At 43.2% G+C, this 18,133-nt stretch overlaps 1 protein-coding gene across 3 annotated transcripts in view; it reads right to left on the bottom strand.

Moving 5' to 3' along the window:
* Positions 1-18,133, bottom strand: part of bmt2 (base methyltransferase of 25S rRNA 2 homolog) — a 53,810-nt gene that overhangs the window by 13,115 nt on the left and 22,562 nt on the right. For 2 of the 3 annotated variants that reach the window (XM_033037373.1, XM_033037372.1), the window contains exons 2-3: positions 16,113-16,254; positions 8,172-8,351 (exon numbers count right to left, since the gene is read on the bottom strand). In XM_033037373.1, the coding sequence (XP_032893264.1) occupies positions 8,172-8,351; positions 16,113-16,254 (322 nt within the window). Of the gene's footprint in view, positions 1-8,171; positions 8,352-16,112; positions 16,260-18,133 lie in introns of all 3 variants that reach the window. The other variant, XM_033037374.1, reaches the window with a different exon arrangement.

Below are 18,133 nucleotides of genomic sequence, written 5' to 3'. Positions count from 1 at the left end.
TTTTCCCACAGCTTCTTCCTCTCTGTTATCAGGCTTCTGAACAGACCTTCCATAAGCTAGGGTACTGATTGATTCACCTCTACTCCTTTGAGGAAATTTGACAATCCGTGGAACTGATGTGTTATAATGCTGCGAACTATATTCTATACTCTGTATCTTACGCTTTAACACTATTATTGTACTTGAGTTTGAACTGATTTAATCTACAGTGCCATCCATAATGTTTGGGACAAAGACCCATCATTTATTTATTTGCCTTCTTACTCCACAATTTGAGATCTGCAATAGAAAAAAAAATGTGGTTAAAGTGCACATTGTCAGATTTTATTAAAGGCTATTTTTCTACATTTTGGTTTCACCATGTAGAAATTACAGCAGTGTTTATACATAGTCCCCCCATTTCAGGGCCGTAATGTTTAGGACACATGGATTCACAGGCATTGCTCAGGTGTGTTTAATTGCCTCCTTTGAAAGAGTTCATGTCTATTAACTCAGCATGATGGGATACTTGACCATTTTCTGCAAACCTGCTTGTATGCTGATAACTCATGTGGGTGTAACCGAAACTTGCAATCCTTAAAACCACAGAACATCACATTTACTGGAACAAGCTAACTGCTGGATATCGGCAGTTGCTTCATGGAAGTTGCTTCTTGGAAAAATGATGAAGTCTGACGACTTGAACAGTATACAAGAAATTGTAAAAATGCTGTATCTTTGGGTGGAAGCACGGGGAGGGCTGAGTATAGTTGTATACTCTTTGCACTAGTCCCCTCCACCTGTCTGACGATCGGTTAAAGCTTGACTTGGTTTACTTTTAACCGCTTAAGTAGTGAACTTTATCACCTTAATGTAGGTATAAGAGAGCTCTCAGCACCTCCATTCTTTCCATCACCTTCAGAAACTTTTATTGCTGTTTATCAACATGAGGACCAAAGTTGTGCCAATGAAAGTCAAAGAAGCCATTATGAGACTGAGAAACAAGAATAAAACTGTTAGAGACATTAGCCAAACCTTAGCCTTATCAAAGTCAACCGTTTGGAACATCATTAAGAAGAAAAAGAGCACTGGTGAGCTTACTAATTGCAAAGGGACTGGCAGGCCAAGGAAGACCTCCACTGCTGATGACAGAAGAATCCTCTCTATAATAATGGAAAATCCCCAAACACCTGTCCGACAGATCAGAAACACTCTTCAGGAGTCGGGTGTGGATTTGTCAATGACCACTGTCCGCAGAAGACATCATGAACAGAAATACAGAGGCTGCACTGCAAGATGCAAACCACTGGTTAGCTGCAAAAAATAGGATGGCCAGGTTACAGTTTGCCAAGAAGTACTTAAAAGTACTTAACCAGAGTTCTGGAAAATGGTCTTGTGGACAGATGAGACGTGGATTAACTTACATCAGAGTGATGGGAAGAGCAAAGTATGAAGGAGAGAAGGAACTGCCCAAGATCCAAAGCATACCACCTCATCTGTGAAACACAGTGGCCTGGGCAAGTATGGCTGCTGACGGTACTGGGTCACTTATCCTCATTGATGATACATCTGATGATACAATTGATGATACAAACCTGTCCTATCCATGTATCAGTCTAACTGTTTCTTAAATGTTGGGATGGTCCCTGCCTCAAATACCTCCTCTGGCAGCTTGTTCCATATACCCACCACCCTTTGTGTGGAAAAAGTTACCCCTTAAAATGTTACCTCTTAAAAATATTTCATACAAAAAACATTGAAATTATACTTCTACAATGCACTAAACCATGATTTTAATACACCAAATTTCAAAAAGTCACTACCCTGGGAGGGGGGACACCCCCCTTCCACACCCTCTCCCCACTCGGTTGCTCCATTCCCTCGCCGGGTACCCCCAAGGCCAGTGATCGCGCAGCCCCTCCACTTTCAAAAACGCTCCACGGCCCCTGGTTCAGACAGAGAACACTGCCAGATGTGAGCGGGGAACTGAGGCCAATTGTCCGTGATATCTAGATCCCAATGCTCAGCACTTCATGTTTCGGAGTTGGCTAATGTTATTGATTAGCCTGATTTGTAATTAGTTGACAAAACCTTAATTTATTAATCCGGAATATCCAGGGGGCTGGGATAAGTGTAATATTAAAATGACAAGGTGTCAGGCTGTCTGTCACAACATACAACCCCGATAACCCATTATTTCCTTCAGTTAAATATTGGGAAGGTAGCACTATTGTCATTTGCCACTCAACTATTATGTTTGTTTACCTCACTGACTATTTCTACCCCAAATTCCTTTGGTTGAATAGAAATGTCCCCAATCTCATTGTTTTATTAATTCAACACGTAGATGAACATCCTCAAGGAGTGTTATCAGATGGAAACTGATTCAGATGCGATATTTAAGAGCTTGTTCAAAGAAGGGGCATATTTTAAAGGAGTGACAGAAATACCTGCAGGGGAATGTGTGAGGAGGTTATAGAAACATAGAAACATAGAAACAGAAATTAGGTGCAGGAGTAGGCCATTCGGCCCTTCGAGCCTGCACCGCCATTCAATATGATCATGGCTGATCATCCAACTCAGTATCCCGTACCTGCCTTCTCTCCATACCCTCTGATCCCCTTAGCCACAAGGGTCACATCTAACTCCCTCTTAAATATAGCCAATGAACTGGCCTCGACTACCCTCTGTGGCAGGGAGTTCCAGAGATTCACCACTCTCTGTGTGAAAAAAGTTCTTCTCATCTCGGTTTTAAAGGATTTCCCCCTTATCCTTAAGCTGTGACCCCTTGTCCTGGACTTCCCCAACATCAGGAGCAATCTTCCTGCATCTAGCCTGTCCAACCCCTTAAGAATTTTGTAAGTTTCTATAAGATCCCCTCTCAATCTCCTAAATTCTAGAGAGTATAAACCAAGTCTATCCAGTCTTTCTTCATAAGACAGTCCTGACATCCCAGGAATCAGTCTGGTGAACCTTCTCTGCACTCCCTCTATGGCAATAATGTCCTTCCTCAGATTTGGAGACCAAAACTGTACGCAATACTCCAGGTGTGGTCTCACCAAGACCCTGTACAACTGCAGTAGAACCTCCCTGCTCCTGTACTCAAATCCTTTTGCTATGAAAGCTAACATACCATTCGCTTTCTTCACTGCCTGCTGCACCTGCATGCCCACTTTCAATGACTGGTGTACCATGACACCCAGGTCTCGCTGCATCTCCCCTTTTCCTAGTCGGCCACCATTTAGATAATAGTCTGCTTTCCTGTTTTTGCCACCAAAATGGAGAACCTCACATTTATCCACATTATACTGCATCTGCCAAACATTTGCCCACTCACCCAGCCTATCCAAGTCACCTTGCAGTCTCCTAGCATCCTCTTCACAGCTAACACTGCCCCCCCAGCTTAGTGTCATCCGCAAACTTGGAGATATTGCCTTCAATTCCCTCATCCAGATCATTAATATATATTGTAAATAGCTGGGGTCCCAGCACTGAGCCTTGCGGTACCCCACTAGTCACTGCCTGCCATTGTGAAAAGGACCCGTTTACTCCTACTCTTTGCTTCCTGTTTGCCAGTCAGTTCTCTATCCACATCAATACTGAACCCCCAATGCCATGTGCTTTAAGTTTGTAAACTAATCTCTTATGTGGGACCTTGTCGAAAGCCTTCTGGAAGTCCAGATACACCACATCCACTGGTTCTCCCCTATCCACGCTACTAGTTACATCCTCGAAAAATTCTATAAGATTCGTCAGACATGATTTACCTTTTGTAAATCCATGCTGACTTTGTCCAATGATTTCACCACTTTCCAAATGTGCTGCTATCCCATCTTTAATAACTGACTCTAGCAGTTTCCCCACTACCGATGTTAGACTAACTGGTCTGTAATTCCCTGTTTTCTCTCTCCCTCCCTTCTTAAAAAGTGGGGTTACGTTTGCTACCCGCCAATCCTCAGGAACTACTCCAGAATCTAAAGAGTTTTGAAAGATTATTACTAATGCATCCACTATTTCTGGAGCTACTTCCTTAAGTACTCTGGGATGCAGCCTATCTGGCCCTGGGGATTTATCGGCCTTTAATCCATTTAATTTACCCAACACCACTTCCTGGCTAACCTGGATTTCACTCAATTCCTCCAACTCCTTTGACCCGCGGTCCCCTGCTATTTCCGGCAGATTATTTATGTCTTCCTTAGTGAAGACGGAACCAAAGTAGTTATTCAATTGGCCCGCCATATCCTTGTTCCCCATGATCAACTCACCTGTTTCTGACTGCAAGGGACCTACATTTGTTTTAACTAATCTCTTTCTTTTCACATATCACAAAGACATTATTATTTGTCTTTAGTTTTAGCTTGAACCAGGACATCTGAAGATTCAAAGTTTAATATAGTAATTGTGCTGATACTGACTCTAACCAACCACGTAATGAACATCATCCATTCCGGAGGTTTTATTTTTCTGATGCCATTTAAACCTCACTTGGATTTCAATCACTTCAATGTAAAAGTAATTGGGAAAGGGGAGCATTGGAACAAAAATTTGTTCTTGGTACATATTAACTGTAATATAATAATGTATGCATGTTGATAGGTACAATCGAAACAAAGATCTTTTATAATTGTTGTGTTATGAATATCACAGAAAACATTATGGACTCTCAAGATCACATTAAATAGAATAATATTGCTGAAATATATAGTAATTGGACTTTGCATTTTGGAAAAGTCCCAGCTGAGATGAAGACAGCAAAATACTGAAAATATTGGGGGTGAAAATGACTTCAGGACAGTTTGTTAGGAAAATGAAAGAAATGATAACAGAATACTTATACAGCTGAGTGAGTATAATTTTATGGATGAGAAATTGTGTTCAACCAATTGATGACTTCTTTGACAAAGTAACAAGCATGTTAAATAACAAGGAAGCCAATGGGTGTAGCAAATTTTGTTATACATAATTTGGTCTGTGAAGTGCCCCATAAAAGATTACCGCATTAGATAAGCACCTGTGGACTTGAACGTAATAGGTTAAGTCCAGGGGCTTAGATATGGGGCTTTATGTGTGGGACAGATATATTGTCAGTGCAGAGGAGCTAGGAGCAAGGCCAAGTGTGCATCCAGAGTCAAGGTCTGGAATAGTACTAGGTATGCAGTCAATGGGAGTGTTCAGCACTGGGAACCTAAGCAGGTAAGCAGCTATGATCAGGGTAGAATAGGGGTCCAGGTGTAAGGCTGGACAGGGTCAGGAATGAGAGAAGGTATGCAACTGGAGTCAGGGTCAGGAGTAGTACCAGGTGTGCAGTGAGACCCAGGTTGTTCAACATGGGCCAAGTGTTTGATTATAATCTGATTTCCATACATGAATATACTAGGATAATTCATGTGCTGCACATGTTGATCAGAGCCTAGGCTCTACTGTGGAATGTAATTAGGAATGTGATTTAGTCTAACCTTATTCATAGCTAATCCAATTTAAAGCATATATATTGCATTCAAGTGTAAGTTAAAAGACTCGCTACAGTATGCACCATATTGCACAGTTTAAAGCTGAAAAATGCAAAAGCTCTGTACCAATGGGAGAGGGGACAGCCTCCTCCCACCCCCCCCTCCCCCCTCGGTCGCTATGCTCCCTCAGGCTTGGTCTCTCGCAATTTCTCGCTCCCAACTCTCACCCAATGTTGGCAGCCCTGCTGTATGTATGGTATATCTGATCTGTGTTTGATAGAATGCAAAAGAAAGCTTTTCACTGCACATGACAATAACAAACCTACACCAAAGATTGCATTAGCAGTCTCCATTGTTTGGAAAACCAGTGCTACTCGCTCTCTCTTCCCTTTCTTCTCATTCAACATTAAATATTTCTCATTCAGTTGATTAATTTAATGTTTAGCTTAACTTCTAAATTTATTATGCCACATTACTTACTAAAGCCTTCCACTTGCTACACCATATTAAAGACGCTGTAATATGCATTCCTTATTAAATAGCAAAAAACTAAATTAAACTAATTCTCCTAGTATATGTTCTTGTACTTATATACCATTATTGATCACAATTTATATCTCTATTCCTAATCCATTCTTATTGGTCCACCAAGTCATACTAATATAATAATAATAATGCACTACAAATGCAGCAGAAACATTCATTAATGTTTTCTGATATCAACATAAGAAATTATAAAAATTTCTTCCAAGAAAGATGTAATTAAGCTGGATTTGGGAATGTTGCCAGACCCATTCTTAGTACTTAGAAGGAGCCAATGGGAATGGGATTCCAGTCTGGTTGATAGCCTTGACAGCAGTGAAGAATCCATGCATGCTGTGCTTGTCAGCCATTTGCAAGAATTCTTCAACTCTCGCCACATAATCTGCTCTTTAGGTCAGGGGCTTCTTGTTGGATTTTGCTTTCAAATATCTGAAGATTTGCTCTTCCCCCCCTCCCTACCACCTTACCATTTGAGTGGTGATGGTAATTCCAGTTCAATTCTAGTTATGATTTACTAATCATAGCCGTGGAATCATGTGGGCGGGCGGGCGGCACGACTCACGTCGCAGCGGCCTCTGCAGTCCGTCTGTCTTTTTTTATTTTTTGTCTCGTTTGAGTGTAGTTTATAATGGGTTTTTTAAAACTGGGTATGTGTGGGGAGGACGGGGGGTGGGGAAACTTTTAAAATCTTTTCACTATACGGAGGACCAGACCTTTTCTCTGTCCGGTCTCCGTTGTCGTTGGGGCCTAGCACCGTGGAGCGGCCTCTAACCGGAACGACCTGGGGCTCCAGTCGCGGAGCCTGCGGACTACTTACCATCACGGAGCTGGCCGAGTTCGGAGCGGGAGGAGCTGTGGTGGCGCACTGCTGTGGCCCGACCCCGGAGGTTCGGAGGCTCCAGCCGCGGGTCTGGTGGAAGGTAACACCGGGAGCTCGCGGATCCCTAGTGGGAGACCGCTTTTCGGAGCTGCCGCAACGGCAACTTCTCCCGCCCAAGTTGCGGGGTTGAGGATGACCTGGAGCGGGGCCTTAAATCGCCCGGCCCGGCTTTAAATGGCCGCAGGACATGCTAGCGCCCGCCGGGGGCTTCAACATCAAGACCCGGAGCAGGGCCTTACATCGCCTGGCACGGCTTTAAATGGCCAGGGGCTCCAACACCAAGACCCGGAACGTGGCCTTGCATCGCCCGGCGTGGCTTTAATGGCCGCGGGACATTTACCATCGCCCGCCGGGGGCTTTGACTTTGACATCGGGAGGAGAATGGGGAGTGCAGGGGAGAGATAAGACTTTGCCTTCCATCACAGTGAGGAGGAGATTCGCTGTGATGGATGTTTGTGTAAATTGTGTTGTGTCTTGGTTCTTCTACTTGCTTGTATGACTGCAGAAACCAAATTTTGTTTGAACCTCAATGAGGTTCAAATGACAACAAATAAATTGTATCATTGTTGTTGTTGTTGTTGTATGTGGTTATTCTCATCCAATCAGAGTTGGTGGCTTCTGGTAAAGAAACAAAGTCACTTCACAAGTGATAAATGAGCTGAATTTCAGGCAGACCAGTCTTTATAAACACGCAGCTCTGCCCATGAGTGGATCATCACAAATGAGTTTGCCTAGCTGCACTGCAATGCGGCTAGCTTCCATTCAACCATAATCTGTTTCATCCAACATATGGCAGAGAGTGAAATTAATAGTGTTTTGGATTGACTATTCTGGTTGCTTACATAATCTCACCAAAGGCAAAAGGCAAATTTATCTTGCTAAGATAGACAGCAAACTTGGTGGGGTAAGAAAATATCATGTTCAGAGAAGATAAGCAAAACACAAAAACTGCATTTCCACTGCTGTTATAACAATGGTCTGTACTTTGTCACTTACTGCTAGAATCCCAAACAAAACTCTGCGCAGACCCATTTAAATGCAATCTTGGGACCTCATTGCATGCAACATGATACACAGAAGTCCTGAAGTTTTGGAGTACTAAATCCATCAATCCACGCCATCACAAGACTTCGCATGGAGTCCAGTGTCAACATTGGTTGTCATGAGATTCCCTCAGAATCTTTATCCCATGGAAGTGATACCAAAAACAAGTGGATAAAAGCATTAAAGTGAACCGTTTTAATCCAGCAAAACAAGATCAACATTTTATTGGCATACCACAGCTTTGTGAGTGGATGAGGTCTATTTACATCACTTACTTTGTGAAAGCAGCATTCAAACCCGTCACTACACCATTGGTGGCAGAATGATCATCTTTCTTTTCAGATGTTTGCAAGCTGAACATTGGAGTAGCCATGGAAATAGCAAGTCGGGCCCTTTTCTCGTCTTTTTCAAGTACTCTCTTCATTCCACCATTCAGAAAATATTCTTGACAAACACTATTTAAAAATAAACACTAATTAGTTTCCAGGATATTTTGTGTGCCCTCGCATAAAATAAAGATGTCTAACTTTTACTGAGGCTCATTAATACTTGCATTTGTAGATTACTTCATATCATCTTGTCAAAGGATTATATCTGCATGTTTATTTTGATTTTTTTTTTAATGTTCATGTAACTCCAAGCATATATTCCTGTTACCCATAATGGGTATGAAATTTACTGTTGTATATTGCTGGTTTTAAATATGCCTTGACATAGATTTTATTTGTTTAATTGGGAGAAAGGAAGATTGTACACATGACACGATGAAAGCACAAAAATAATAAAAAACGACAAAAAAGGAGATATTTATCGCTGACAAATTTACAGGCTAATTTCCAATATTCCACTGCCCTAATTCTGCAGCATGAATTCCAGTTTAAAAACAGCACGGTTTTTTCTTCTGCGTCCTGGATTATGTGTTCACTCTATAAACAAATGATGCTCGTGAAGTTCACCATTGCAGTGGGGTTTTGTAGTTGTATAAGACACATTTCTGCAGCACACTTCCAGAGGACTGAAGTGGACAGAACAAGCAACACCTGTTCAACTATTCAGACTGAAGAAAGCTTACTGCCAAAGATGATACTCATCTTTGCTTACTGCTGAATGTAGAGTATAAATAAGGATTAAAACAATTACAACATGCAATTTAACATTGAATTAACTAATGTAATATACAGAAAGGAAATAAAGTTATAAAATCTACAAAATCTAAAACATTCAACAAAAATCAATGCCTGAAAACCTGAACACATAAAATGTTAATTCCTGAGAAGGCAACAAACATAGAATTCTCTACAGAGGGTTTACAGGAGCAGTAGAGCATGGTCCTTCGGTCCACAATGTCAATGCCAAAAATGATGCCAAGACAAACTCTTATCTGCCTACACATAATCCATGTCCTTTTATATCCATGTGCCTATCCAAAAGTCTCTGAAACGCCACTATTGCATCAGCCTCCATCACCACTTCTGGCAGCACGTTGCATGCACCCACAAATAATTGCCCCATACTTCTCCTTTAAACATTGCCCCCATTCATCTTAAAGCTGTGCCCTATAGAATTAGATAATTCCACCCTCCACCCCAAAGTGCAACACCTCACACTTGCTCAGATTAAACTCCTTCTGCCAGCTCGCTACCCATTTCTTTAGCTGATCTATATCCCACTGTATGCTTATTAAAAAATTGCATTCACTAGACCCTAGAAGGGCTTTAAACATTAGAGTCCTGCATTTTGGTCTTGGGTAATGATTCCAGCCTTTTGCCACCACAACCATCTCCTCCTATTCCCTTCTGAGTGGGTTTTACTAGCACCTCATGGAAACAAGTACACCTTTCTACCTCTTTGCATTCTGCACCACTCATTTTGTGCCATAAACCTTCCAACAAATCATAATGACTGTCTCCATCTGAAAGAACCAAAATGTAGCTCCCTTTTAGAGGTCCATGCTATCATTAGATAGTGCAGGCAAATGTTAACTGGTGCCAGCTCCTTGATAAACTTAGTCGCTATTCAGGAAACGAGGAACTCAACAACATACAGGTCCACCACTGATTTTACGGCACCCTTGGCTCCAGAGCCTTTCTAGATTATCCGTTTTGCCAGAACAACAGAGGCTATGGCCTCCAATGAGTTGGATGGTACCTGAATGGTCTATCAAGGCCACAGAGGGAGTGCGATACCGACCCGCAAAGACTGCTTCGGAAGTCGGCTAGGAAAAGTGTTCAGCCGGCTCTGGTAGGGTCAGAGTTGTGCTCTGCAGCCGGCTCTGCAGAGAGTAGTGCGTTCGGCCGAACGTACTATGGGAACTTCACTTGCCCCCCTGCAGGAACTATACATCAGGAGGTGCAACTCCAGAGCCAACAATATCATGAGAGACCCCTTCCACCCCTGCAACGGACTGTTCCAGCTGCTGCGGTCAGGCAAACGCCTCCGTTGCCATGCGGTGAGAACGGTGAGGTTGAGAAGGAGTTTCTTCCCAGAGGCCATTCGGACTGTAAACGCCTATCTCACCAGGGACTAACTCTACTGAACGTTTTTCCTTCCATTATTTATTATGTAAAAGAATATGTGTGTTATGATTGTGTTTATAGTTTGTTTGGTTGTTTGGTTGTTTGTCTTTTGCACAAAAGTCCGCGAGCGTTGCCACTTTCATTTCACTGCACATCTCGTATGTGTATGTGACAAATAAACTTGACTTGACTTGAGTTGCAGAGCCCCGGCCACAGGTGGCAAATTCGACTTGCCAATCGGGGAGAAGTCCCAATAAGGTAGAGATCGAACACCTTACCTGGCCCTGACACCACATTTGTGGGGACCTTCCTGTGCGCTCTCATGATTTTGTCCAGATTAATGGAGGTGCCAGACCATCTTTCTGGAAAAATAGGTGGTGGACCTGTAATTATTGCTTGTTGCACTTTGCAATTTTACTTCGGAGTCACGTGAGTGACTACGTGAAGAACCCGCACAGTGCGCAAGCGCGGCATTACGCCAGCAGTGCAACAGCGGCAGCAGCTGGAGTCAGGCTCTCCAGCTGCACTTTAAAACGGACCGTCAGGTAAGTATACGGTGCGTGTGGAATAACGAAGGAGAGTTGGAGTTGTGTTTGCCTTTCAGAATGTCGACACAACACAGAAAACTCTCAAAGAGAACTGCCCCCGCTTCAACTCCACCAGAGGAGCGTTCCATTCCAGCGGGGCAGCAACCGGCGGCAGCGTCGCTCTCAAAGCGTTTTGCTATCCCCGAGACCGAGCCAAGCCCAGTCTCGCCAAAGCCTGCACGGCGGACTGGGAAAGCGGCCAGGAAGTCCAACCGGCCGGTCATCTCCGATTCGTCGGAGGGGGACATGTCTCCACCAAAGCGGAGGAGAGACAGCCGCCTGAGCTGCATTCAGCAGCTCCTGGAGCAGATGCTCCACCGGGACACGCAGCAATGGCGCTCCCGGGGAGAAAGGACAGGTACCTCCTCCACAGTGTCTTGTGCACTGCCCTCTGCTCCCTCATTACTGGAGGCTAGCATTGGTGACCAGGGCTGGGCTGGTCTGGAACAGGGGCAGGCGGACGAATTCAGGAGTATGCCAGGGGTGCAGGAACAGGAAGAGCTATTGGGTGTGGTGGACCGCTTTGTAGCAACCCCACGGGCTGGAGCACCGCTGGAACCAAGAATGGCGGCCAGCATCAACCATCTATCCAATAAACCATTACTGGAAAAGGTGCTCGCTGAGGTGCTGGAACAATACACAGCACCAGAAAACTGTGAGGCCCTCAAAGTAAAAAGTGTCAACAACCAAATCTGGGTGCATGTGGGGTCACACATCCGGACCCAAGAACTCAAGCTACAGCGGATCCTAAGGCTCCTGACGTCAGCCATCACAGCCTTTGCTCGTTCCGTGGAGACCACGGAGATGGATACCTGCCAGCAGGATGTGCTGGCATTAATGTGTACCACACAATTTGAGATCAACAATCTCCAGAGGGAAAACATAAGACCTGCCCTCAATCCCAAATTTGCTGGCTTGTGCAAAGCCCCAGCTGCGGAGACGGACGCGCTGCTATTTGGGAAAGATCTCAATAAAAAACTGAAGGAGATGGAGGAAGCATCAAAAACCTTCGGCCTAATGAGGGCAGGCCGTCGGGACGAGCAAACCAAGACCTCCGATACCCAAGCGGCAGCACCCCACGGCATCCACCAGTCGACGTCCGCAATATGGGACTGGTGAACGCTTGGGGTCCGCACATTATCCCCAAAGATCTTTTTTAGATCAGGGCCCGCAGCGGACCCCCTGGAAAATGCGCCTCCCCCCAACATCGCCAGCACGTCAGAACAGAACCTTCAGGAAAATGAAGAAACAGAATCGCCAATAACCATGGAGGTGGGTGGGTCTGGTTCCTACCAGCATATAGAGAATAAGGGTGCTTTACTAACAGGGGGGAGATTACACTTGTTTAAAGAAGCATGGGGTATGGTCACGAGTGACAAGTATATACTCAACAGCATTAGGGGATATAAAATTCAGTTTATATCAGAAAAAACGCCGCCAGTTCAACATTGGCCCCAAAGGGTATTTTCTCCCTCCGTCAAAGAGCAACAGGAGGGACAAGCTGAACTGGTGAGACTTATCACAAAGGGGGTCATAGAAAAGACCAAACATGAACCCTTGGAATTTGTATCCAATATATTCACCAAAACCAAAAAAGATGGTGGATGTCGCATCATCATTGACTTAACATCACTAAACAAGTTTGTTAAGTATATACATTTCAAAATGGAAACATTTGTTACTGCTAGACAACTGATTTCCAAAGGATACTACATGGCAAGCATTGATCTCAAAGTGGAAACATTTGTTACTGCTAGACAACTGATTTCCAAAGGATACTACATGGCAAGCATTGATCTCAAAGATGCTTACTATCTAATACCCATACACAAGGATCATAGCAGATACCTAAAATTTATCTGGATGGGGCAGCTGTGGCAGTACAAAGCATTGCCTAATGGGCTCACTTCAGCCCCAAGATTATTCACAAAAATATTGAAGCCAGCCATGGCAATACTAAGGAAACAAAAACATATTGTCATGGCATATTTGGATGATATCCTCATAGTGGGAAAAACAATGGAACTGGCTGTGGCAGCAGTCTCAGCTACAAAACAGCTCCTTGAAACTCTGGGGTTCGTCCTACATCCAGACAAATCTAAGTTAAATCCATCCACTATCATGGACTACCTGGGTTTCACAATTAACTCAGTCCATATGACTGTTACCCTGCCAAGGGAGAAAATGATTGGATTAGCACAATCATGCAATAATTTAATGGTCAACAAAAGACCAACTATTCGACAAGTAGCAACAGTGATTGGTAAAATGGTAGCAGCATTTCCGGCTACACAATTTGGACCTTTGCACTATCAAAATTTACAAAGAGCAAAGGTACAGGCACTAAAACGACATAGAGGTCACTATGATCGTGTCATGATATTACCCACGGAAGCAATATCAGAGCTACAGTGGTGGACACAAAATGTTTGGCATAGTTTTAGTCCTATTATCATCACTAACCCTACTTTAGTTCTTCAGACAGATGCCAGTGCTCAAGGCTGGGGAGCAACTAACTCCATATCCAGCACAGGTGGTAGATGGACTAACCCAGAGTCATCATTACTATCTACACTGGGCATTAACTATTTAGAAATGTTGAGCGCCTTTTATGGTTTAAAAGCATATGCATCCAATATGCAGCACTTGCATGTTCGGTTACAAATTGATAATACTACGGTGGTGGCTTATATTAACCATATGGGCGGCATAAAATCTTCATCATGCGACAAATTGGTCAATATGATTTGGCAATGGTGTGTCAAAAGACATATTTGGCTTTCAGCTACCTATCTACCAGGTAAGCTAAACACAGTGGCAGACACCAGGTCATGCAAATTCAATGACAACATCGAATGGATGTTAAACCCTAAAGTATTTGCTAAAGTTATCAAGCAATATGGAACGCCAGATATCGATTTATTTGCATCAAGACTAAATCACCAGTTACCTATGTATGTCGCTTGGGAACCAAACCCAGAGGCAGCAGCGGTAGATGCCTTCACGCTGGATTGGGGAAAGTTCTTTTTCTATGCCTTTCCCCCCTTCTGCCTCATCAGTCGGGTACTTCGCAAAATACAGATGGACTCTGCTTCTGGTATTTTGATGGTGCCCGACTGGCCTACACAGCCATGGTTCCCAGTACTACATGACATGGTGGTAGAATCACCTATGGTGTTTCCCAGTGATCCAGGACTATTAACTCACCCAGTATCAGGCATAAGCCACCCATGCCATGAAGACATTAAACTCCTGGGTTGCAGGTTCTGAACAGACCTTACCTGGACCTGGGATTGTCCGAACAAACCATCACCACCATGTCAGCATCCCTTCGAACATCCACCAAAAGGCAGTACTTAACCAGCATCAAAAAATGGGAAAAGTACAGCGAGGAAACAGGGACAACATATGAAACAGCCACAGTAACCAACGTAGTGGAGTTCCTAGCCTATCTACACCATCATGAAGGGATCAGCTACAGTGCCATCAACACAGCACGTAGTGCACTTTCTGCTTACCTCAAACCAGCAGGACATCAGGCAATGGGATCCCATCCACTGGTGGTAAAACTTATGAGGGGCATTTATAATATTAAGCCCCCCAAGCCCAGGTATACCCATATTTGGGACATCAGTGTCGTCCTGACATACCTCAGGGAATGGCCACCAGCTAGATCCCTCAGCTTCGAGCAATCAACACTGAAGACGCTCATGCTGATGGCACTCGTATCCGCTCAGAGGGTCCAGTCACTACACAAATTGAGACTGGACAACATGGTGACAACCCCAGATCAGATCACATTCATTCTACAAGGTCTGGTGAAACAAAGCAGGCCAGGAACATCCAATCCACTAGTGGTATTCCGGGCCTACCCACCAGAGCCACGATTGTGTGTGGTGACCCATCTACTACAGTATATAGACACAACCCACAACACCAGAGGGAGTGAACAAGCCTTATGGGTCAGCCACAAAAAACCTCATGGCCGGGTAACAAGCCAAACCATCTCAAGATGGCTAAAACAGGTACTGAAAGCTGCCGGGATAGATATTAATACCTTTAAATCTCATTCCACTAGGGCAGCGTCCACATCAACGGCAACAAGAATGGATGTACCTATTGACCTCATTCTGAATACAGCAGGATGGTCGAGGGAATCAACATTCAGAACATTTTACAATAAGCCGTTGATGAAACCTGATTTATTTGCAGCAAAGATATTAGAAGCTGCAAATATTTAATTTAAGCCCAGGGGAGCAATTTATTTTGTTATTGTTAATAAATACATTTTTTTGTTTCTTGAAAAACAGATTCATTGGGTAATTACGATAACACTTCCTCCCTCAAGAACTTCGGCAGTGAATAAAACTGTTACACGGTTTGAAATCACAGAGCTTTGAAAGCTTCACGTAGTCACTCACGTGACTCCGAAGTAAAATAGTAAGATTAAACGAGAACTTACCAGTTTGAAATTTGATCTGTATTTTATGAGGAGTTACGATGAGGGATTACGTGCCCTCCGCTCCCACCCTCATTATATGGATCAAACTGATAAATTGATGTCTCTTTTTCTTTACTATGTTTACTTCAAATACTTGTGTCTATCTGTGATTCCACACCGCTGCTTGGAAGTATGCCGTGCCTGCGCACTGAGCGGGTTCTTCACGTAATCCCTCATCGTAACTCCTCATAAAATACAGATCAAACTTCAAACTGGTAAATTCTCGTTTAATCTTACTATTATAAAGCGCAAGCAACTGAAATTTAGTATATTTCCCACATTGTATTGAACTGATACAAACTAATCATACATTACAATCTTTACCCCCATTTTCAGTAGCTGTTCAATTAAGACCCCTCAGTACCAATGAAAGAAAGCGAGGAAGATGGTAGAACATAATAATTGGAAAATACATTGTGAAATTCAACAATACATGTCTCCAGCAGTGAGAAAACCAGGTGCAATTATGCCAAAGAGTCATTAGTCCGCATATTTCTCACCCATTTGATAGCCATTTCTTACTTGTTTATCATTATCAAGGAGAATAAATTAGAACTTTACTGAAAAGAAAGAAAATCAAAACCATGAAAGTATTTTGGTTTTAAACCATACCTTCGACACCACTCAATCCGTCCCTCACCCTCACAGCTTTTAGCCCAATGATTATCTGCCAAATTCTTCATTGCAAGAGCATATTCACTTAGAGTCTCTTCATCTTCACAGTGTTCACGCCAGATCTTGTCAAAATCTCCCACTGTAGGGGAGGGAAGAAAAAGTTATGTACAAACTGCAGACAGTTTAGTAATCAAAAAGAAAAGAAAGTCATCTTCACATCCAATGAACGAGTTTACTAATGGGTCGGAATATTTCTAATTTACAGCAGAGTATGGAATCATACAATAAGGAAACAGGCCCTTTGGCCCAATTTGCTCATGCTGACTAAGATGCCCCATCTACAATAATCTCACCTGCCTGCGTTTAGCCCATACATCCCTAAACCGTTCCAATCCATGTACCTGTCCAAATGTCATTTAATTGTTGTTATAGTACATGGCTCAACTCTGCCCTCTGGCAGCTTGTTCCATATACCCCCCACCCTTTGTGAAAAATCTGCCCCTCAGGATCCTATTAAATCTTTTCGCTCTCAGCTTAAACCTATGTCCCCTGGTTCTTGATTCCCCTACTCTGGCTAAAAGACTCTTTGCATTAACCTTATCTATCCCCCTCATGATTTATACACCTCTATATGACCTCCCCTCATCCTCCTGTACCTCAAGGAATAAAGTCCTAGACTACCCAACTTCTCCTTAAAGCTCAATATACCGAAAGCCGCCTTAATCATCTTATCTGCCCGTGACGCTACTTTCAAGGAACTATGTACTCCTAAATCTCTCTGTTCTACAACATTCCCCGGGGCCCGAACAACATTTAAATTATGACATTTTATTTGAATTAAATCCTATCAAAAATGAACGAACCATTAGTGTATAATGAAATAGACTCGGGGACGGCAAAGTGAAGCTAGTTAAATATCTGTACATGGTAAAATCGTATTAGCAGTAAATAGTAACCATTTCTTGTCTTGACTGTAAACTTCCAGTTTCTTTCATAAATTATGCAGGAAACAACATTAAAAAAGACTTTCACCAACTCTTAAACAACTGACACCTGTATTCCCTACCCAAGAGTATTGCAAGGACAAATCCATTCTGTGCAAACAATACTAATAATAGGGAAATGTAATGCTTGTCTAAAAGAAAACCTGAAAAGTCTGGACTTGCATTACTCTAGTACATTTGAATGTCACTGCAGCACATGTACATGCACAAGGCTCAAAGGTAAACTTACCACCATGAATGCTGTGCAGGTACTGCTGACAATATTGATAGAAGACGTTACTACCAGTTTAAGTCCACACGAGGCTTTTAGATATGCATATTAATATGCAGGAAATGGAGGGATATAGATGATGTGCTGATAAGAGTGGAAGGGCCTGTTCTTATGCTGTAACGTAACGTACGTTCTAACGTACTCATCACACTATGTTACAAGTGTAGCTCAGCACAGATTGTAAATTGAGATTTAATTTTTTTTTTAATGCATTGGAAACAATCCACTGAAGAAATACAATAGGAAGCAATGCCACCTGGTCCTAAGCAACCAGAGATCGACAGACTATGCATGTTGCAAGTTTCGGCATATTGGAATCACTTACAAATCAATGGACACTAATTGTTTGCCAAAGGCAGCTCCAAGGTGAAGTATGAATGGTTCCCACTGGAGTTCTGAATTTGACAGTCGTATGATATATTACCAGACCCTGCCACGAATGGGATGGATATGATCGACAAGGTGGGCAGAGTCAGCACCTCTACACATTTCTGAAGTATACAGCAGTGTGGGAATCATTAAAGGGCCTGTCTCACTTAGGCGATTTTTTCGGCGACTGCCAGTGACTGTCACAGTCGTAGCAGGTTGCCAAAAAAGCGGCAACTGGCCCCCCCTACGACAATGTCTCCGACAAGCTACGACAACCTACCACCTAGACGACGTCAAGCTATGGCAAGCTACCGACAACCGGTGACCCATTAGGACGTCCACCTAAGACCACATCTACGACCACACAGGCGACA

This window comes from Amblyraja radiata, chromosome 19 (assembly GCF_010909765.2).
Source record: "Amblyraja radiata isolate CabotCenter1 chromosome 19, sAmbRad1.1.pri, whole genome shotgun sequence".
In the NCBI taxonomy this organism is placed as follows: Eukaryota; Metazoa; Chordata; class Chondrichthyes; order Rajiformes; family Rajidae; genus Amblyraja; species Amblyraja radiata.
Note: the sequence above shows the minus strand (reverse complement) of the source record. Positions and strands in the feature narration are given on the sequence as shown.